At 37.9% G+C, this 23,986-nt stretch overlaps 1 protein-coding gene across 5 annotated transcripts in view; it reads left to right on the top strand.

Annotated features, from left to right (window-relative positions):
- The window catches only part of ZC4H2 (zinc finger C4H2-type containing), a 115,581-nt gene that overhangs the window by 51,361 nt on the left and 40,234 nt on the right, over positions 1-23,986 (top strand). Inside the window, exon 1 of one of the 5 annotated variants that reach the window (XM_054471565.2) lies at positions 2,728-2,918. The exons of 3 other annotated variants lie outside the window; for them this stretch is intronic. In XM_054471565.2, the coding sequence (XP_054327540.1) occupies positions 2,866-2,918 (53 nt within the window). In that variant the 5' untranslated portion in view covers positions 2,728-2,865. Of the gene's footprint in view, positions 1-2,727; positions 2,919-23,986 lie in introns of those variants that run through there. One more of the 5 variants, XM_054471567.2, reaches the window with a different exon arrangement.

Raw genomic sequence — 23,986 nt, 5'->3', positions numbered from 1 at the left:
TTTCTATTGTGAAAACCTTCTGTTCTCAATGCATTGGCTTTTCTGGGAAGTGAGCAAGATGAACCCCTTGGGTGATTACATTATCCTAAGTGAACTAACACAGGAGCAGAAAATAGAATATCACATGTTCTCCCTTATAAGTGGAAGCTAAACAAAGGGTATACATGGACATAAAGGTGGAGAAAATCGACTCTGGAGACTCAAAAACCATGGAGGATGGGAAGGAGGTGCAGGTTGAAAAACTGCCTGCTGGGTACAATGTCCAATATTTTGGTGATGGGTATGCTAGAAGCTCAACCCCCACCATTATGCATATAATATCCATGTAACAAACAAGCACATGGACCCCCGAATCTAAAATTTCAACAAAGAAAACAAGGAGGGTACTAATAAACGTGTTGAAGTGAAATGTTGGGTCAATAAGACATTCCTTGAATTCCTTTGTTTCTTCAATTACTCTTTTTCCCTCAAGAAACCCCAAATCATTCAAATTATTCCCCAAAAAGCTTATCTAAATATTTAGAAGGTGAAACTTTTTTAAGTTAAATGTTTGAATAGTGTTCCGTAGAGCTACATGCTATTTTTTGATCTAGTTTATGATATAAGCTGAGATATATTTTTATGTGCTAACATACACTATATATGATTTATCTTATTATTGGAAGAGTAGAGGGGAAGTTATTTGCCCTTGAGTCAGATAGCTAAAAATAGTAGAGACCACAGGTGAACTCAGGCAGCCTGACTGAAGAGTCTGGGTGCCTCACCACTATGCATACTGTCACCTGTGCTAGGAAAGGAAGGGCTATCTGGGAAGTCAAGCTGGGCAATTATATGTGATATATGCAAGGGGATTTTGAAGGCCCAGGAGAGGACATCTGCCTTCCCACTCCTCTCCCAATCCATTTACTTGCAGATACCAGATGTTTCATTCATAGGCATAAGGTTTGATCTATTGTTTACAAAGCAACCAACCCCTGGGTGGGGTACTACTAAGATTTATGAGTTATTTTTATTTTCCCAATCTGTTTCATTTTTATTTTATGAGTGTCATTTTTCAATGTACATTTTTATACGGTTGAATCTGTCCATCTTTTCCTTGGGGTTGCTTATCTGTCATTGTGGCTTTATAAGTTATCATCCCTCTAATGCTTCTACTATAATTGAAGACATTTTTGCCCCAGACTTAGGGGAAATAATGGCTACAACCTTCATATCAAATGCTGCCCTGCCCATTTTGAGATTTCTAAATGAAGCCTCTGTCATTGTCTTCTCAAGCCTAAATCAAGACAACTTATAGTTTTTTCATGCTTCTCTCCTGTTTCTATTCACTGAATTATCCCCAAATTTGGGTTCTCAAAATGACTCTGAGAATTAGGGCAAGTGGTGAGAAGGATGAGGGATATTGACCTGTAATGAATGCCTATTATAATTCAACCAATGTGCTAGGTGCTTTCTCATAACTTATCTCTTTTCATTTAATCATTAAACAGCTCTATGAGGGGGACAAGGGCCCTATGAGTAGTTCTAAAGTACCCCAGCCTGGGAAAGATGTGCAGGGAACCTGGTAAGACTCAGCCCTTTTGGAAACTCAATCCCATACTTAGTTCTGGTGATATAAAGGAGGCTGTTAGAAATGGAAGGTCATTGGAGCTAGACAGTCAGTTCTGGTCACTCTCAAAGAGGTGGGAATGGAAGAAGAGGGGAGGGTGTGGATGAAAGTTAACTAAGAAAACGCAGTAGATGTACACTAGACTGCTTTTATAATAGGATTTTTTACACTAGGGTTTTTTGGACTTGCAGAGGGGAAAAGTGGGGCTCCCCTACTTCCACTGCCAGATCTTTGTTCCCTGAAATTTGCATTTGGGGGATCTTGGTCAGTGACATTGGGTAGGTGAGAAAGAATAGAGGAGTGAAAGTTCAATGACATAAAGCCATCAAAAACAGCAAGAATCTCAGCTGAAACATTGCCTCTATGGTCTGACAAATTCTTAGTCATTCTTGAGACCTATTTACATCTTCTCTGCACAGGTTACACCTTATCTATTCCCGTATTTTGACACCACACTGTACTGTAATTAATAGGTAAATTTTCAGCCTCTTCTGTTCCTCAAAGGCAAGGATTTGCTTTTATTTATCTGCCTTGCCCGGTGACTCCTACGGTACTTCTTCCATTGACTGGCAAAGTCCGAGCTTAAGTAATTGTTTGTTGAATGGGTAAGTAGCTGGAAGTAACAAGGTTCTCCTTCCCACTCTCCTTTCCCTCAGCTTTTGCAGCATCTCCCTCCTCCCATCCTCCTCTTCCCCACCCCCGCCCCACCCTAAATTGAATGCCAAAGTTACTGGTCCCCAGGCAGCAGCTAGCACATTCAACATCTCCAAAGCTACTTTCCCTGCAGGGTTTCTTTCCATCCCCAAGGCGTAATTAGCGACTACCGCTAATCTTTTGCGGGTGGGTAGGTGCGAGGGCCCCCGAAGGGAGCGAATGGGTACGTCTCTCATCTCTCCAATTGCCTTCAGGAGTATTTTTTTCCCCATTTTCCCACACACGGGCCAGACGAATATCCCCATTCCTTTGCACTCTTCACAACCTTTGACATAATTATCTATAACAAATTGATTTAAAGTGTGGCTGCAGAAAGGGAAACAGGCATGTCTCGCTTGGCCTTCTGGGAGTTGTAGTCCTACAGGCCCCCGGGCTTCCTGGCTGGCCCTGAAGCTGCGGACTACAGCTCCCAGGCCTCTCCAAGCCCCTACCGCACAGGCTCATAGCCCCAAGCCCGGAGGAGGTGGCTACATTGTGTCTATTGTATCCCTTGGCTGGTGTATTTGTACATCTCTCGGGACGTGAAATTGACAGCGAAAAGTATGGCAGATGAGCAAGAAATCATGTGCAAATTGGAAAGCATTAAAGAGATCAGGTAAGTGTCACGTTGTCCCCCTCCCTGCCCCTCTCCAACCAACCCTTCGTTGCGGGAGAGGGCTAATTATCTATTGTTGGGCTGTTTGTCTAGAGGAGCTGGAAAGGGGCCCATTCACCACAGACTTGCCGGAGAGGTGAGGATGGGAGGGGCGCTGAGGAGAGTTGAGAGAGAGAGAGACCTCTTGCCGGATGTGACTGAGAAAACAAAGATGAAGAAACACGGGGTTGTTACCAAGACAGTTTTATTCTTCTCGAGGTGGAGGTCAGGGCTCTGCATTCATGGACACGTTTTTTAAAAGTACTTGTGTGCCCCAAGGTGTCTTTGGCTCCTTGCTCTTTAGGAATCGAGATTTTTTCCCAGTCTCTTGTTCAACTTCAGAACCTGGAGTTCGGGAAAGGCTTTTGAGAGCCAAGTCTAGCGCATCGGGGCTGGTGGCTGCTACCAGGGGCTGCCAAGTGGGGGTTGCAGAGGAATCTCAGCGGGCGGAGCTGGGAGAATGGCGCGCGCTCGTTTTCCTTTCACTCACTCGCCACTTTCTTCCTTCCTATCCCGCGCTTGGGAGGGGGATGGGAGCAATGGGGACTGGGGACGCTGTCGCTGCGCTGATGGTGGCATCGCGACAGCTGCTCTGAGGAGCTGGAGGTGACAGGCGGGCTGGCAAAGTGGGAGTTGCCGAAGTGGAGTCCGCTACCCGGTTGCTCCTGGAGCAGCTTTTGGCAAAGCGATGATATTGTCCTTGCTCAGAACACAATAGCGCCAGGCGGGCTGTGTGGGCTGGCACAAGGTCTTTCTTCACCTCCCTTTCTCAGCGTGAGCCCCTGCTTTGGCTTTTGCTCTCACTCTGAGAGTGGCCTGGGTCAAGCTCTCTCCCTGGAGTGTTTTCTGAGAACCCAAGGTGGAAGATGTCAAGTGTGTTTCTTTAAGAAATAAGACTTTGATCATGAGATTTAACCCTTAGAGTGCTGGATGAGACCTACACATGGTGATTAGTGGTGGTAGGTAAAGCACCTTGGTTTCTTCTTCTTCTTGAGGGGTGGCATCTCTCTTTCTACAAGAGAGGTAAAAGAAAGGAACTATCATTTATTGAGCCCCTTCCTGCCCCTGTGTGCCAGGCCCTTTGACCTACTTTTGCTCATTCAGCGAGTCCTGTGAGCTTCCCACTCCTCCTTTACAGCTGGGGAAATAGGGGCCCACAGAATTTGAGTGATTTTCCCACAGCCACACAGCTTGAAATTGCCACATTTTGTTGGTATGCCCGCAAAGGTATTCCTTTTCCCACTATGTCCCAGGCAAAGTCTGGAAAGGAGAAGGGAATATGTTGCAATTTTTTTTATTTTTTATTTTATTTTTATTTATTTTTTTTGCAAAAACATCAGAAGCTAGCTAGAAAGTGAGACACCTTAGTACAGTAGAATGCCAGCTGTGATAATAACGATGCAGCTAGTCAGAAGCTTAGGCTTGCAAATGGAGAGCCTAGACTTCCACTCTCACCAAGCTTCAAAGGAACCACCACCCCATGCCCAGAGAAAGACCAGTTGTGAGCAAGGACTTTAATACTCAGTGAAAATAGACCTCTCCCAGTGAAAACCATATGGAGAACCATGACTTCTACCCTTACCAGTGGTAACTAGGAGTTTCTACCTCAACCAGCTAGGATGGAATCAGCATAGGCCCAGAGAGAAGGCCAAACTTTCACCTCTAAACAGCAGTAACAAACAGCCCCTCCCCAATCTGGATGTCAAGAGACAGTGGAGAAACTGGACTTCTACTGTCCCTCTTCCATCCAAGAGAGTGGTAGAGGACTGCTACAACAAAAGATTTAAGTAAGATCCAGAGTATCCAACTTTTAATCAAAAATCACTTTCCATACTAAGATATCCACTTGAATGAGAAGAGAAAATAAACAGATGCCAATACTGAGATGACACCCATGTTAGAATTATCTGATAAGGATCTTAAAGCACCTGTCCTAAAAACATTTCGGTGAGCAGTTACAATACATTTGAAACAAATGATAATGTAGAAAATCTCAGAAAATGAATAGAAAGTCTCAACAAAGAAATATAAAACATAAAGAAGAACAAAGTGACATTTTTAGAACTGAAAAATACAGTAACATAAAAACCCCAAAAAACTCAATGGATAGGTTCAACAGTAAGGTGGAGAAGACAGAGGGAAAAAATAGCCTACAAATATAAAACAATAGAAATCACTGTGGAACTATAACAAAAGCTTTAACATTTATGCCAACAAATTCCCAGGAGAAAGAGGGCAGGATTGGAAAAGTATTGGGAAAAATAATGACGAAAAACTTCCCAAACTGTGCAAAAGACATAAACATTTAGATTCAAGAAGAGGAGCAAACACAAACATAATCGACACAAAGAAACACACTCCAAAACACATTGTAATCAACCTTCTGAAAATGAAAGAAAAAGGAAACTTCTTCAAAACAGCTGAAGAGAAACAATTCTACAAAGGAAAAAAAATATTAGAATGACAGATTTATCATCAGAAACTGATGATGCCCTAGCATTTTTTAAGTGCTGAAGGAAAAGAAGTGACAACCCATAAATCTATGTCCAATAATAATATCCTTCAGTATTGAATGGGTAATCAAGACATTCTCCAATGAAGAAATACTAAGGAAATTTAGACACACCCTAAAAAAAGATGATAGTAAGCTCTGAAAACAGAAAAGAAACAATAAACAGTAAGCAAAAACATGGTTAATACAATAGACTTTATCTTTCCTCTTGAAATTTCTTATATTTTGATAATTGAAGCTAAATTTATAATGTTATCTAGTGTGGTCTCAGCATATGTAGAGGATATTTAACACATTTATATTGTAAACTGGGGAATGTAAAGAGATGTAAAGGGGAGGACATGCTTCTACACTTCATTCAAGCATGTAAAGTGGTGATGTCAGAAGACTATTAAATAAACTATGTATATATAATATATTACTGAGAGAAAACACTGAAAATGCTATACAAAGAAATGTACTCAAAACATTATAAATAAATTAATATGAATTTTTAAAAAATGCTCAAGTCACCCACAGGAAGGCAGGGCAAAGAAAATGGAGAAACTAAAATTACGGAGAATGAACAGAAAACAAAAAATAAAAACGCAGACTTAGCCTTCATGTATCAATAATTATGTTCACAACAAATGGTCTAAATACCTTGCAAACATTAATCAAAATAAAGCAGGAATGGCCATCTTAATATCAAATAAAACAGACTTCAGAGCAAAGAAAATTCCTAGGGACAGATTACATAATGAAAAATATTCAATCTACCAAGAAGACATAACAATTCCAAATGTGTGTGTTCCAAAAGTGACTTAAATTAAACTGCTTTTGACAATTTTACAGTAATATACAAAGGTCAAGCCACTTGGTTTAAGAATTTAAAATGGAGAAAGTACTATAAATATATACTTGATGTTCACATATGGACAGATAAACATGTATGAGAGGTAGAAAGAAGGAAGGAGCAAAGGGTCAAAGAAACTGAAGAAAGGAACATTTGTCAAGCACCTTTTAATTTAAAAGCTCCTGGCTCATTTACTCTTTAGTCTTCCCAAAGGAAATCTGGGATAGGAATTATTACCCCCATTTTATGGATAAGGACATTGAGGATCAGATAGATTAGGCAACTTTCCCATGGTTACACAGCTAGGAAAGAAAAAATAATATATCCTCCTATTCACATGGCATGCGCATTTCAATGTTATTAACTGCCCTTACAAATGCTGATTATCTGATTAACCATTATTCACAGTTCTTCAACTGCTCTAATCCTAAATCTCCTGAAGTATAAGCATAGCAGCATATTTCTGTTAAAGAAATAATGTTTGCTGGACAGAAGCAGGAATGATGACGGCAGCATCATCTAATGACCTATTGAAGTCAAGCTGAGAGCCTTACACACATCCAGACACGAGCCCAGAAATATACACATTCATACTCAGCACTCACACCAATAGCAGAATTTGCAGTGGGAAAAACATCAGAAGCAGATTCTCCCACCACAGACCATTTTCTGCTTCTAACTCTGAACACACGCCCACCCCTGTCTTTCCTCCCAATCCCAATCACACTCCCACATTATGTTCCCAACCTCAGCCTCCAAATCCTACACTAATCTATTTTGCCCATGTTTTCCTTGGACTTTTAAAGGTGATGAAGGAGCATGTAGATAAGTGGAAGAAGAGAGACAAGAATGGAACAAAAGAAGGGAGATAGAAAAGAGAGAAAGGGAGGATAACAGTAATAAAACAGAGACAGTGAGTACAGGCACCAGTAAATGGACCAGAGCCCTACACCAGCTCCCCAAGTACATAACAATATTTCCTTAAAATGCACATGCCATCCATTCATGCGTATTGCGTACACTCACACCCTGATGTACACATATCCATACACAAAGAGCTTTCCTCACTTAAAAAAGAAAAAACCATTTTGGAAGGAGATGTTGAATTAAGTAGATACTCTTAAATGAATGTTTCTCGACTGGGTCCTTCTTTTCTTTTTTTCTTTCTACACACTCTTTTGAGTAAATTCCTGTACTTCCATGGCTTCAAATATTATCCTCCAAATCTCCAACCTCTATACCCCACCCACATTCATGCTTTAGCCCATACATATGACAGCCTACTGGGCTTGTCCGCCTGGAAGTTTCACAGATAAATCTCAGCTTTATATCTACGTCTCTTCCTACAGCAATCAAGCTCCTCCCCTTAAACCTTTGGTTTAATACCACCATTCTCTGCACACTTACCTCAGATGGCAATCTGAAAGTCAATGTTGACTCCTCTTTCTCTTTAATGACTCACCTGCAATCATTTAGCAAATTCTATTTCTATCCTGAATATCTTACTCAATACCTGCTCCACTCTCCACCTCCCAGTTCACTGCTTCATTTCAGGCCTTCATTATGACTGGCGTGGATATTTGTAATGCAGTATCCATTTCCATCTGAAGAATTACTTCCCTGTCTACAGTCTCTCCTCTATCTGCAATGTCATCCACATTGCTATGAGAACTACCTTCCTAAAGCATGGTTGTTATTTTATTTCTTAAACATCTTCACTAACTTTTCATTGTGTATGACAATCTTTTTGAAAAATACAAGCTGCATCCCATTATTAGCTCATAAAAAGAATTTAGTTGGTCACTAGTAGCATTTTTAAAAAAACTTTTTTAAAATAGAAAGGAAATTATCAACATACGTTGCATATGAAGTAGTAGGTATACTTTGGAGAAGGTTTTGTTTAGTTTTAAATATGTGTATGTGTGTATTGTGTCATGAGGTGAAATTCATTTCTCACTTATGTCATTTCTTACCATGTCTCTGTTGAACACACATTTGCCTATCGGTGTTTCCATGGCATTCATGCTGCCTCCCCGGAAATCTGTCCCGTACCCACCATTCTGACCTTATCTGCTGCTACTGCTTTTTATTCATCCTATCCTTTAGCCATATAGAAGGTCTTACTGTTTTATATATTTCCATTCCACCAGACCTTTGCCTCTGCAGATTCCTCATTCTAGAATGCCACTCTCCCATTCCAAGCATCTAAATCCTACTCATTTTTCAAGGAAGACCCATATGAAATGCCTCATCTTCTCCAAAACCTTCTCGAGTTCCCCAGTCAAAATGAATTACAATACCCCCACCACAGACTCCACAGGGAGATTTATTATAGCACTCAAGTTATCCCGTCTAATGATGGAATTTTGAATTGATATCCTCCCCCTTCCTTCCTTCCTCCCTCCCTCCCTCCCTCCCTTCCTCCCTTCCTCTCTTCCTCCCTTCTTCCTTTCCTTCCACCATTGGTGTGGCAGCCTTGGTAGGCTCCTCTGTTACCTGGCTTGGGGATTGACTCAGAACCAGTGCTTACTCAAGAGCAAGGCACAGGACAACTGGAACCTCTGGGACTTATGGATGGGCAAATTAAGCCAAACAATGCTGGCCACAGGAGAGAGAGTGAAAAGGTGTTGGCATTTGGTATTGAGATGTAAGAAAGTTTTCAGAATGAACTGTCATAAGAAACCTACTTTGCTGACAGTAGCTTTGTTTCCAGTTGAGCAAATAAATATTACTTGGAAGAATGCTTAGTACTTAGGCAATATTCTCACCAGACTGGAGTAAGCAGTCTAGCTCCTTTGTGTTCATTCAGTGACATTTACTGAGCATAAATCTGGGCCATAATCAGAGCTGGGCTATCCTTTGGTGGCCCATCACTTAGGATAAATTAGACCCATCGGAAGGATCTTCTAATCAAAGTCAATAGCTCTGATCTCTCCCTTGAGTTCCAGACTCACATATCTAACTGCCCATTTAACTTACACCCTTGCATGTGTCACTGGCATCTCAAACAGGCCCTCAACTCCAGCCCTACCCCTAAACATTTTTCTTTCCCAGTCTTCCCCATCTCAGTAAATGCCTCACTATGCTGAAATCTGGAAGCCATTCTTTATTCCTCTTTTTATGTGACCCTGTCCATTCACACCATTAGCATAGTGGTTATTATACTTGACCATGCAGGAGGTTCCACCTAAAGGGCTGTTAAATCATTGATTTCTGAGCCCCATTTCCAGGGTCTCTGATTCAGTAGATATGGAGTGGAGCCTGAGAATTTACATTTCTAACAAGTTCCCAGGCAATGCTGCTGCTGCTGGTGCAGGGACTACATGTGGAGAACAATTGCATTAGTAAGACCTGGCCAGTTATACCTATACAATATAATCTGGAACTGTCCACTTCTCATCATCCCCTCAACTTATTAACAAATACCAGCACTTTTCCATCAATCTCCAGTAAACAGTATCTTTTCACTTAATTTTCCCATCTTCAAGGCCTACAGGTCCCAGCTGTCCTACCCTGCGTTTTGACTGCGCACTGGGGCTGAGTCACCTCTGAAGCTGGGTGACAGATGAGCCTGCCAAGTTTGTCCCAGCAATGGATGATCCATGGCCCTAGAACTTCTCCTTCTTTGCACCTGTCCTCTTCCATATTTGCCAGAAAGAAATCGTTGAAAAGAAGGTATCCAGCTGAATGTTTTAGTCTTGGCTCAGGAGTCTGTCTGGAGAACCTGTGGCCTAGCAATCTGCTATGATTTGAATGTACCCCAAATTTCATGTGTTGAAACATAATCCTACCATTTTGATGGTATTAAGAGGAGAGACCTTTCGGGAAGTAATTAAGTCATGAAGCCTCTGCCATTATGAATGGATTAGTGCCTTAGAAAATGACTTGGAACAAGTTTAGACCCTTTTTTGTACTTCTGTGATTCCACCATATGAAGACACAACATTCATTCCCTCCTGAAAATGCAGCAACAAGGTGCCATCTTGGAAGGAGAGACCAAGCCCCTCACCTGACACCAAATCTGTTGGCACATGGATCTTAAACTTCCTAGCCTTTAGACCTGTGAGAAATAAATTTCTGTTCTTTACAAATTACCCAGTCTGTGGTATTGTGTTACAGAAGCACAAACAGACTAGGATAGGAGCTCAGGAATACTGGTCCAAAAGTTACCTAAGACTGTCATGCTGGTGACTGTAGAAACCCCAAAGTACCCTGAAAACCCTGTGGTTTCCCTGTGGTTAATGAGTCATACTAGCTGTGCTTTAGCCTCTTGGAAAAATCTCATTAGGAAATTTTATATATAAAATTGCATCTTTAATGATCTGGATGGCTTCCTCACTTATAGGGCCAAACATTCCACAGATTTCATCTCATTGAATCATCCAACAATTCCATGCAAGGCTACACTGAGTCCTGTTTTACAGGTAGAATTTCCAAGGTGCCAAGAGATTCCATGAAGTGCACTATTTCACCCTGAAAATTGATGACTGAGCCAGGACAATAATTCACCCTACTGGCCTGTTTTTTATGGCTTTAAATCCATCATATGATGAAAGTTCCTTGGTGTGATGGAAAGGTGATCAGATTTACAGCACTGGATTTTCCACTTCCTGAATTTGTCTTCTTGGGCAAGTCACTTCTCTCAGCCTCAAATTCTTCATGTGTGAAAATGAAGTGAAATATACCTGCCGGTGTGGTTCTTATGAAGAGTACATTTTGATAGCATGAAAAGTGCCTAATACAGTTGCTGGAACATAGTAGGCACCACAAATATAATAGCTATTGTTATTAAATAAAGCTATTATTAAATAAAGCCTTTCTTAACAGACAGTTGCTTTCAGTTCCTGGCACTTAGATAGATTCTTAATAAATATGAACCAAATGAATGAAATCCTTGCCACCCATGGTAATGTCTTTTCTTCTCTGAGGCTACTGATGCTATAATCACTCCCCTGGATTTACCACCTACCATTCAGTAGTTTTTCATTCCAAATGTAATGATTGAGCCCCGCTTATGACCAATGATAGGTGATGTGGAGGTTAAAGAGAGAAATATGGTATAGTGCCACTGTCTAGAAAGCTCTCGTGTATATAATTACTCTGATTTCAAGTTGCTTCATGCATAAATCTGTACCTTTTAGAGGACCCAGAGGACCATGACTATGTATGTGCCTTATGCTAGTTCCTTTCCCATCCTGGAAGTTTATTTATTCACCTCTGAAATAAAGAGGATAGATTTCATGGGTGACTTTGAAATAACGTTCTGACGAGCCCAGGGAATTCTAGGGAGGGTTATAAAGGGCCACTGTTATAGAGTCAAGTGATGGTTGAATTTGAGGACAGATTAATGATTCTGGGGGTCCCACTTCCACTTTAACCATAACAGTTATGATTTGTTCCGTTTTCTATATTGGATCTCAATCAGTTATTTTATTTGAAGGAAGGGATCTTATCATTCATCCACAAGAACCAGCACACTTCTGGATAAATAGTGCTTGCTTAATACAATTTTTAAGTCTGCTTGATTGATGGAAGTTTGTAAAGAGGGAATTTGGTATTGTGAGTACATCTAAGCAGTGACTGGCATGACACTGTGTAGATTAGAGAGACGAAGGGCCTTTTATTTAGATTCAGTCTTAGCTCAAACTTCTCAATTGCTGGACAGAGAATGGAAGGCTGGGAATTAGATGCAAATCCTGAAGGGCATAGTAAAGGCAATCTACCTCAGATGCAACAAATTATTTATTTATTTATTATTAAGCCATTAAGCTCCTTCTCATTTCTCCTGGCTGCCTTAATCAGCAAACTTAAAAAAAATCTATTCCCTCTACGTAAGCCTTTTGACAAGTCATTTATTTTTCTGGGAAAACATGAGCATGCTTAGAAGTTATGTTTAGTGGGAGTTGTAGGTTTAGATTTAATTCTGGGTGCAGTAAGAAGTCATTACAGGATAATTTGAGTTGTATTTTATATACCATAGGAAACATCCATTTCAAGTGTACAATTCAGCATGTTTTAATAAATTTAAAGAGTTGTACAATCATCACCACAATATTTTAGAAAATTTCCATCATTCCAAAATTAGCTCTTTGTTCAGTTTCAGTTGATCTTTGTTCTTATCCACAGCCCCAGGAAACCTGTAATATATTTTCTGTCTAAATAGAGTGGCTTTTTCTTGATGCTACATATAAATAGTTATACAAATGTAGCCTTTTGGGTCTGGCTTCAGTCACTTAGCTTATTGTTTTTGAGATTCATTCACATTGTAACATGTAACAGTATTTCATTCCTTTTTGTTGACAAATAATATCCCATTGCATGGATATCCCACATTTTGGGTGTTCACTCACAAGTTGAGGAGCATTTCAGTTATTTCCACCTTTTTGGCTTTTATGAATAATGCTGCTCTGCACATTTGTGTACAAGTCTTTGTGTGGGAAAATGTTTTCATTTCTACTGCTTAGATTCTCAGGAGTGAGATTTCTGTTTCATATTGTAAGTATATGTATAACTTTTTAAGATACAAGTGTTTTTGAAAGTGGATGTCCTAGTTTCCATCCCAAGAGGAAGTGTATGAGGGTCCCAGTTTCTCTACATCCTCAACAATACTTGTTAGTGTCTGCCTCAAAAAGACATTATAGCCATCCTAGTGGTGTGATGTGATAGCTCGCTGTAGTTTTAACTTGCATTTTCCTAATGACCAATCTTGTTGAGTATCTCTTCATGAGTTTATTTGCCACCTATATATCCTCTTCTGTGAAGTGTTTATTCAAACCTTTTGTTCATTTTTTAACTGGGCTGTTTGTTTACTGATTGTGAGTTTTGAGTGTTATTTACATTTTCTGGAAACACATTTTTACCAGACACTTGATTTGCAAACATGTTCTCCCAGTCTGGGACTTATCTTTTCATTGTCTTAACAGTGTCTTTTGAATTACAGACATTTTTTTTGTTTTGTTTTGTTTTGCTTGTTTGTTTGTTTGAAACAGGATATCATTCCGCCACCCAGGCTGGAGTTCAGCAGTGCCATCACGGCTCACTGAAGCCTTAAATTCCTGGGCTCCAGAAGTTCTCCCACTTCAGCTTCCCCAATAACTGGACTACAGGCTTGTGCCACCATGCCTGGCTAATTTTTCTTAAATATTTTGTAGAGACAGGGTCTCACTATATTACCCAAGCTGGTCTTGAACTCCTGGGCTCAAGCGATCCTCCCGCCATGGCTTCCCAAAGTGTTGTGATTATAGGTGTGAGACACCGCACTGAGCCAGAAATTTTTAATGTTGATGAAGAAATCCAATTTATCAGTATTTTTTATGGATTGTGAATTCTTGTGCCATTTAGGAGAAATCTTTGCCTAAGTCATATTCACAAAGATTTTCTCCTATATTTTCTTCCAGAAATTTTATTTTTAGGTTTCACGTTTAGGTCTATGATCCATTTTCACTTATTTTTTTTGTATGTTGCAAGGTATGGGTTAAGGATTTTCTTTTCCATTTGGATGTTCAGTTGTTTCACTATCATTTGTTTGAAAGACTTGTCCTTACATCTGTGGGTTTATTTCTGACCTATCTGCTTCATTGCTTTATTTGTGTATCTTTATGCCAATAGTTTGCTGATTTGATTACTATATCTTTTTAATAATTATGGAAACCAGGTCATGTAGGTTCTCCAACTTCATTATTCTTCCTCAGAAATAATTTTGGCTATTCTAGGCACTTTGAATTTCTATGAGTTTTAGATTCCCCTTGTCAGTTTCTACCAAAAACCATACTGGGATTTTAATAGAATTTTGTTGGATCTGTAGATTAGTTTGTTAGATTTCACCAGTGTGAAATGAAATAATGTCCTATTTCTGTTCTAGGATCTAACCCAAGATACCACATTGCATTTTTATGATTCCACTTAACTTATTTTATGACTTATTAGCTATAATGCTGTTTTATTATTTCAGTGGCTGCTTTAGAGTTTATCATATACATCCTTAACTTATCACAACCTACCTTCAATTGAGTGCATAATACTGCACATATAATGTAAGAAACATACAACACTATATTTCTCCCTTTCTGGCCTCTGTGCTATTGCATTTTGGTAATTTTTGGTTTAAACTGTTGATTATATTTTTAAGTAACTTAATTAAGGAAGAAAATAATCATGATATTTTTCTGTGTAGTTACCATTTTCAGTGCTCTGTATTCCTTTGTTTTGATACATTTCCCTCTGCTATCATTTTCCTTTTGCTTGAAGGACTCCCTTTAACATTTGTGGTAGTGCAGGTTTGCTGATGATATAGTATTTTACCTTTCCTTGTGTGAAAAGTTCTCATTTTACCTTTGTTTTCAAAGTTGTTTTCCCTGGGTAAATAATTCTATATTGGCATAGATTTCGTCAGTACTTTAAAAGTGATACACCACTGTCATCTTGCTTCCAACATTCTTTGATACTCTGTGTAACATATCCTTTGTTTCTGACTCCTTTACTGGTTTTGAGAAATTTGATTATGATATAGCTTGGTGTGATGTTCTTTATGGATTTTATGCTTGGAATTTGATGAATCTATTGGATCAGTGGGCGTATAGCTTTAATCAAATCTGAAAGATTTTTGGCCATTTATTCTTCAAATATTTTTATCTTCTTCTTTCTTCTTGGTCTTGAGTTACCTGTATTTTTAATTTAATTTAATTTAATTTGATTTAATTTAATTTAATTTAGTTTTACTGTGGTAAGGTCACAGAACTTGAGATCTACCCTCAACAAATTTTTATATTTACAATACAGTATTGTTAACTAGAAGCATAATGTTGTACTGCAAATCTCTTGCAGTTATCATCTTGCACAACTGAAACTTTATACATATTGAATAGCAGCTCTAAGTTTCCCCCTCCTTCAGTTCCTGGCAACTGCCATTCTACTCTCTGCTTCTAAGAATTTGACTATTTTAAATACCTCATATAAGTGGAATCATGCAGTATTTCTCATTCTGTGATTAGCTTATTTCACTTAGGATTATGTCCATGTTATCTCATATTGTAGGGCTTCCTTCTTTTTTAATGCTTAATAATATTCCATTGCATAAATATACTACATTGTTAATTCATTCATTTAGGTTGTTTTCATATCTGGCTATTGTAAATAATGCCATGATAAACACGGGAGTGCAGATATCTCTTTGAGATCCTGATTTCAATTCTTTTGGACAAATACCTAGAAGTAGGAGTGCTGGATCATATAGTAGTTGTATTTTATTTTTTGAGTAACATTCATACTATTTTCCATAGTGGCTGTGCTATTTTGCATTCCCACCAACAATGAACACAAGCTTCAATTTCTTGTCATTTTTGGCAACATAATTTTTAAAAAAATAATACCTATACTAGTCAGTGCAAGGTGATATTTCATTATAGTTTTGATTTATATTTCCCTGATGATAAGCAACATTGAACATCTCTTTTTATACCTGTTGGCCATTTTTATGTTCTTTGGAATAATGTTTATGGAACTCCTTTGCCCAGTGTTCAATCGGGTTAATAGTTTTTGTGCTATTGGTTTGTAGGATTTTCTTATATTTTATACAAATTAATCTCCATTATCAGATATATGATTTGCAAATATTTCATCTTTTATGCAGGTTGCCATTTTACTCTGTTTATTGTTTCTTTTGCTGTGCAGAAATATTTTAATTTGATGTAATCCTACTTGGTCATTTTTGCTTTTGTTGCCTGTGCTTTTGGTGTCATATCCATTAAATCATTGCCACAAGCAAAGTCTTGAAGCTTTTCTCTTATGGCTTCTTGTAGGAGTTTTGTAGTTTCAGAAGTTATGTTCAGTGTTTAATACATTTGTAGTTAATTTCTGTGTATGGTATAAGATAAGGGTCCAGTTTTATACGTTTGCATGTGGACATAGTTTTTCCCATAGCATTTATTGAAAGGACTATCGTTTCTTGCATTGTGTATTCTTGTAAACTTTGTCAAAGATCAAGTGACTGTATGTGGGTGGATTCATTTCTGGGCTCTATTTTTTCCCATGGCCTCTATGTCTGTTTTAATGGCAGTACCATACTGTTTTAATTACTGCAGCTTTGTAGTATATTATAAAATCAGGGAATGAGATTGTTCTGGCTACTTGGAGTTTACATGAATGTAAAAAAAAATGCCATTGGGATTTTTATAAGGATTGTATTGAATCTGTAGATTGCCTTGAGTAGTATGGTTAAGTCTTCCAATCCATGAACATGGATGTCTTCCCATATGTTTGTGTCTACCTTAATTTCTTTCATCAATACGTTATAGTTTCATTTATTGCTAATTATTTTGTTCTTTTCGGTGCTATCATAAGTGGGATTGTGTCTGAATTTCCTTTTCAGATAGTTTGTTGATAGTGTACAGAAACACAACTGACTGTATGTTGATTTTGCATCTTGTAACTTTAATGAATTCATTTATTCTAACAATCTTTTTGGAATTTTTTGGGTTTTGTACAAATAAGATTATGTCAACTGAAAACAGCAATAATCTTACCATTTCCTTCTCAATTTTGGTGACTTTTATTTCATTTTCTTGTCTAATTGCTCTGGTTGGTCTCTAGGGTCTATGTTGAATAGAAATGGCAAGAGTGGACATCCTTGTCTTTTTGCTGATCTTTCAGTGTTTTACCATTAAGTATGACTTAGCTGTGAGCTTTTCATATATGGCTTTTATTGTGTTGATGTAATTTCCTTCTATTTTTAGTTGTTGAGAGTTTCTATCGGGAAAGGGTGTTGAATTTTGTCAAAGGCTTTTTCTGCATTTATTGAGATGATCATGTGACTGTTATCTTTCATTCTGTTGATGTGATATAGTACATTAATTGATTTTTGCATGCTGATCTATCCTCACATCACAGGGATAAATTCCACTGGCCATGTTGTATGATACTTTTAATGTGCTGTTAAATCAGTTTGTTAGTCTTTTGTTGAGGATTTTTACATGTATATTCATCAGAGATAGTGTCCTCTAGTTTTCTTTTCTTGTGGAATCTTCATCTAGCTTTATCATTAGGGTAATGCTAGGCTCATAAAATGAGTTTGGAAGTGTCGCCTCTTCACTTTTTTGGAAAAGCTTGAAAAGGATTGGCATTAACTCTTCTTTAAGTGTCTGTCAGAAGTCACCAGTGAAGCCAGCTGGTCCTGGCCTTTTCTTTGTTGGGAAGTTTTTAATTACTGTTTCAATCTCCTTACTAACTACAGGTCTATTCAGATTTTCTATTTATACAGGACTCAGTCTTGCCAGATTGTATGCTTATAGGAATTTATCCATTTTTTATGTTATCCAATTTGTTGATATGTGATTCTTCATAGTAGTCTCTTATGATCCTTTCTACTTCTTTGGCATCAGTTGTAGTGTGTCATCATTCATCTCTGATTTCAATTAGTTGATTCTTTTCTATTTTCTCTTAGTCTAGCTAAAGATTTTTCAATTTTGTTTATTTTTTCAAAAAAAACCCCTCTTAGTTGAATTTAAAAAAATTTGATTCTTTATTTGGCTTATTTCTGCTCTCTCTTCATTATTTCCTTCAAAACTGACCAATAAATCACAACGGTTAATAGAATTATTAGCTGATGACATTAAAAGTTATTATAAATCCATTTCATATGTTCAAAAAGCTTGAGGAAAAACTGACCAAGTAGAGGCATGGCAGAGATAAAAAAGATTCAGATAAAAAGTCTATAGATGAAAACTATTATGTCTAAGATCAAAAAATTTCTTAGTTTAGAAAAAGAGGGAGAAAAGATTAGTGAACTTCCAGAAATAGTAATAGAAATCATCCCAAACAAAATACATAGGGTTAAAGATTTTTAAAATTAAACCGTATCAGCAAATTGTAGGACAACTTCATTTGGTTAAAAATACAGGTAACTGTCATTAAAAAACAAAGAAGAACATTATGTAATGATAAAACAGTCAATTCACCAGAAATATGTAACAATTATAAATATATATACACCCAATATCAGAACACTGAAATATATAAGGAAACATTGACAAACTGATGGTAGAAATAGACAGAAAGAAAATAATAGTAAGAGACTTCAATACCCCACTTTTAATAATGGATGGAACAGTCAGACAGAAAATCAATAAAAAACAGCAGGCTTAAGAAACACTACAGACCAAATGGACCTTACAGACATATAAAATATTAAACCCAAGAGCAACAGAGTAGATGCTCTTCCTGACTATACACAGAACATTCTCCAGGATAGAACACATTAGGACAATGAGCACATCTTAACAAATGTAAGAAGATCAAAATCCTACCAAGTATCTTTTCTGACCACAGTGAAATTCAACAGTAGAAGGAAAACTGGAAAATTCACAAATACCCATCTTAAGGGTTATATTTTTCCTGCTTATTTGTACATCTGGTAATAGTAAAGTGTGAATGGATGCCAGAAATAGTGAATTTTATCTTGTTGGTTGCTGCATGTATTTGTATTCCTATACTTAGTATCAGTTTTATCCCTATAAGTCTTGCTGTTAAGCATAGTTAAGTGGAACCAAAGTAGTGCTTTGTCTAGAAGTCATTTCCCCAGTACTAACGCAAAACGCTTCTTTGTACTTTAATGCTTTATGAATTGTGAAGTTCTTCTACCTTGGCTATTGGAAATAGTCACTCTTCCTAGGTCCATGTGGGCTCTGATCACTGTCCCCTTTGGGTGGTTATTTTCCTGGCCTTATGTAGTTTTCTTATATACATGTGCTAATCAATATTTAACTGAATAATTGGTGGAGGTGGAACCTCTGAAAATTGAGAGAGTCCCCTTTTTTTTCATTAAAAAAAAATAAAAACAGTGCTATTGCAATAGAGTTCTCTTTCTACATAGGTCTACACTCCCCAAAACTCTTTTCTGAAAATTTTTGATACCTTGGCTTCCCCAGAGTCATGGCTCAATTTTTTTCAATTGAAGGAGACTAGCAGGCTCTGACTGAGTTTCCCTTCCCTGCAGCCTAGAATATTTATCTAGGCATGAATATATAGCCATCTTAGGGCTCATCTAAGCCTTTCCATCTTTTAGAGATCACTGACCTTACTTGCCTGAAGTCCAGTGACTTAAGTGCTATTTTTTCATATATTTTGTCGGTTTTTTTCTGTTTTTAGTTATGTCTGGGAGGGTAAATCTGGTCCCTGTTACTCTATCTTGACTAGAAGTAAAAGTCAAGGTTATTTCTCAAATATGGTTTCAAAAGATCAGATTTTGTCATTTAAGAAACATATTTTACATTCAAAAATGTAAAGTCAGGGTGTGTCTTAAAATCCATTGGTGTTTTAATCATGCTTAAACATGTGACTGCTGTTTGCCAGGATGCAGTTGTGGTGGTGCTGTCAATATCTGAGCACATGTGAACTTTGCCATGACTATTCATATTGTCTTCTCTTAAACTGAATTATGTCCATGGTTGCCAACATGTACTGTCCATGGTTGCCACCATGTATTTAGGTTAATTGTCATTTAAAATGTCCTCAAAAAGATTTCACCATGATTCTCCATCAAAATAGAAAGCTATTTTGTATGAAGAAGAACTCAGACCAGAAAAGTCTGATAAAAATAATCTCTTAAATAAATCTACATTAGGTCTTTCAATTTGTATAAAATGTAAATTTTGAATTATAAGAAAACAATTTGTTATAATGTAATTGGTAGCATTTTTTCTTAGTAGTGTAGAAAATAATGTGTACCTTACATTCAAAGGCATCCTAGATTCAATTAAATAAAATAACTGATTAGCCAGGATGTTAATAATGCTAATCTAAGAAAGTCCTAAAATAACAGTGTTTAAAACAAGACAGTTTTAATTCTCCCTCACATTATTGATCTGGGAACAAGTTATTTGTGGTTTGTGGTGGTGTTTGATATTGGGGACCTAGGCTATTTTTATATTGTTGCTTCACTGTATACAGGGTATCGCCCTCATCTATATGATTCAAGATTGCCCACTGTTGTGTACACATTTTATCCAATAGGAAAGTAGCAATGGGAATGGTTCTTCCATTTATAGTCACAATCCAGAAGTTGTAGACATCATTTCTCCTTCCATAAAATTGACCAGAAAGTTGTCATACGGTCACAAATAGCTGCAAAAGGGATGGGGAAATATAGTCCTTATTTCAGACATCTTCATGCCCAGCTGAAAATCAGAGGGTCTATTACTATAGAAAGAGGGGAGAATGAATTTGGGGAGACAGGAAGTATTGTGTTGTTTAAGAGAGAAATGAGATCAGTTCAGGGTATATTCTGCTACATGTCTCCAATTGGGTGCCACCCCCAGTACCTTCTTAATTCTCCAGCTTTCTGAATGCAAACACAGATACAAGAGCCCCTATGCACTGCTTGTAAGAGTGTGAACTGTTATAGCCATCCTGCTGAGCAAATTGGCATTGCTTAATCAAAGTAAGAATGCACATTACCTGGGCCCCTGAAATCCAACTCCTGGGATAAATCACCCCCTACTACCACCAAAAAAAAATTACTGAGACAGGTACAAGGCTATTCACTTAAATGTTATTTTGGAGGTGGGGAGATAGAGGCAAAGTGGGAGTCTGTCCCTGGAAGAGTCAACAGATAAAATGTGGTTGATAGCCATATATAGAAGCAAGGAATTCTGGATATTAACTTGAGATTGCTGTTTGAAAACCATATTTTGGAAATTGGCCAATATAACAATTTTTATATACACATATATGTACATATATACACACACACATAAATACACACACACACACACACACATATACAGGCATGTGCCATATAATGATGTTTCAGTGAACAATACACCACATATACCATAGTGTGGTCCCTGAAGATTACAATGGAGCTGAAAAACTCCTATCACCTAGTGACGTATCCACTGTAACATCATAGTGCAATGTATTACTCACGTTTGTGATGATACTGCACTGCCAGTCATATAAAAGTCTAGCATATAAAATTATCTACAGTACATGATACTTGAAAATGATAACAAATGACTATGTTACTGGTTTATGCATTTACTATACTATAGTTTTTATCATTATTTTAGATTGTGCTCCTCTTACTTATTAAAAAAAAAAAAACTGTAAAACAGGTTCAGGCAGGGCTTTCAGGAGGTATTCCAGAAGAAGGCACTGTTTTCATAGTGGATGACAGCTCCATGCCTGTTAGTGCCCTTGAAGACTTTCCAGTGGGATAAGATGTAGAGTTGGGAGACAGTGACATTGACAATCCATACCCTGTGTAGGCCTAGCTAATATGTGTGTTTCTGTCTTTATTTTTATTTTTATTTTTTTAATTTTTGAAACCTGGTCTCACTCTCTCACCCGGGCTGGAGTGTAGGGGCACGATCATGGCTCATTGAAGCCTTGACATCCCGGGCTCAAACAACCCTTCCACCTCAGCCTCCCAAGTAGCTAGGACCACAGGCATGCACCACCACACCTGGCTAATTTATCATTTTTTTTTTTTTAATAGAGACGGGGTCTTCCTATGTTGCCTAGGCTGGTCTCAAACTCCTGGCCTCAAGCGATCCTCCTGCCTTGGCCTCCCAAAATGCTGGGGTTACAGACTTGAGCCACTGTTCCCAGCCTGTATCTTTGTGTTTAACCAAAAAGTCCAAAAAGTAAAAATAAATAATACAAACATAGAAAAAATGCTTATGAAATGAGGATATAAAGAAAAAAAATATTTTTGTACAGCTGTACAGTATGTTTTTGTGTCAAGCTAAGTATTATTGCAAAAGAGTTGTTAAAAGAAAAACTTCAGCCAAATTAAATTTAAAAGAGGTTAATTGAGCAATGAATGATTCATGAATTGGGCAGCCCTTAGAATTACAGCAGATGCAGAGAGACTCCAGCACAGCCATGTGATGGAAGAAGATTTATAGACAAAAGGGAAGTGACATACAGAAATCGGAAGTGAGGTACAGAAACAACTGGATTGGTTACAGCTCAGTGTTTGCACTATTTGAACACAGTTTGAACCCTCAGCAGTGTATGAGTGGTTGAACTATGGCTGCTAGGACTGGCCAAAACTCAGCTATTGTTACAGGCACATACTCCTAAGTTACGTTTTCAATCTTGTCTACCTATTAAGTTAGGTTATGCTTTGTCCTCACGGTCTCAAATGTGGAAGTAGAGTCCTTCTCAGGCTATATTTAGTTTGCTTTAACAATTCCTCCTTTTTGGTTACTTTCTCAATTTTGAGATGTTGACCAAAACTTTAGTCAATGATGTCACTATCACCATTGTAAATGTACTTATTTGGTCTTGAAACCCACTGGAAAACAGTAGAACAGTGGGTTTTACAAGGTGGGAACAAGGACAGAGTAGAGGGTACCTCCTTATGCTGGAACATACTGTTTGCAGGAGAAAAATAAAATCTGGTCTGTTCTAGGATCTATGTGTTTCCTTAAAGTCTTAGTTTGATGATGTCACATTTAGCATGAGCAACTCCATGTTTGTTTGGTTTGGTCTGTTAGGGCCTAATGCAAGAGCTCAGTCCAAAACAATGGCCTCCCATAATTTTGTTTAAAAATTCTACTTTTTGGGTCAGGTTCTCACTTAGGTGATAGTGTGACCAAAACTTAGGGCCTTAATGCCACTCTCAGTTACCATCATTTTGGGTTTCTGCTCTCAGCATGTAATTCATAAGTTACCATGTCTTCATGGTTGCATATTTTTTTCAGCTCTTGTCATCCCAGTTGAAGAGAGACCATTTGATATTCTGTAGATGGCTGCATGCAAACATTTAAAACTTTTGAGAGAATGCAGCGCACAAGGAAGACTACTATTATGACTATTGGGAGGATAACACCAACAGTTTGTAGTATGCTCCTTACCCAGGGTTCCCATAAATCAAACCACCTAAAATTAGATTAAAGAGTGGGCTAAAGAGTCTACTCACTTAACTAAGCAGTCTTTCCATTAATCCCCTACAACTGAATTTTTATAGTCTACATTTGATGTATTTCTCCATAGGCGACAAGTGCCAGCAGCTGCACAGATATTTTTCCATTGAGCCAATGCTAATATTTAGTATAAATTTCACAAGAGAATTTAAAGTCTGTTGTGTAGCCATAGCCTTTACAGTAAAATCTGCTATAGAGCCTATCATGAGGGATACATTTTTAATCATTGCTTCTTTTACTCCAAATGAAGGAAAAAAGATCTAACAAATGATGTCCTCTAGAAGAGTAAAGGCCTCCTCATAATGTTCGCTTTAACCCATGATGTGGGTTAAGAGGAGTGAACCAATGTTCTCTTTCTGACTGATTATGAGGCAACGTGTGTACTGTTAAAGCTTCTTATCTACATTGAGCCTTCATCTTTTATCTGTCAAAGTATAAGGTTATCCATGTATAAGTCTGGCTGCAAAATCCTTCACAAATAAAAGTATACCCCATAAGTACACACAACAGACCCTCTTTTCACTTCTATTGTTCATAGAGGCATAAGCAAGGAAAAAAAATAGTTAGACAAGAATCTCATGATGCTAGAGAAGTCTTGATCTTTGATCTTAGGAAAAGCTATTCACATCAGGGATGCCATCTTCTTCTGGGGAGAAACTTCCCAGGTTAACTTTACTTTAAGGGCTTCACTTGGTGTACAATTCCATGAGTGTGGAGGGAACCTTCTCAGTTGTGAGATTATGAACTTAAAATTCAA

Source organism: Pongo pygmaeus, chromosome X (genome assembly GCF_028885625.2).
Source record: "Pongo pygmaeus isolate AG05252 chromosome X, NHGRI_mPonPyg2-v2.0_pri, whole genome shotgun sequence".
In the NCBI taxonomy this organism is placed as follows: domain Eukaryota; kingdom Metazoa; phylum Chordata; class Mammalia; order Primates; family Hominidae; genus Pongo; species Pongo pygmaeus.
This window is presented reverse-complemented; position numbering and strand designations above follow the sequence as displayed.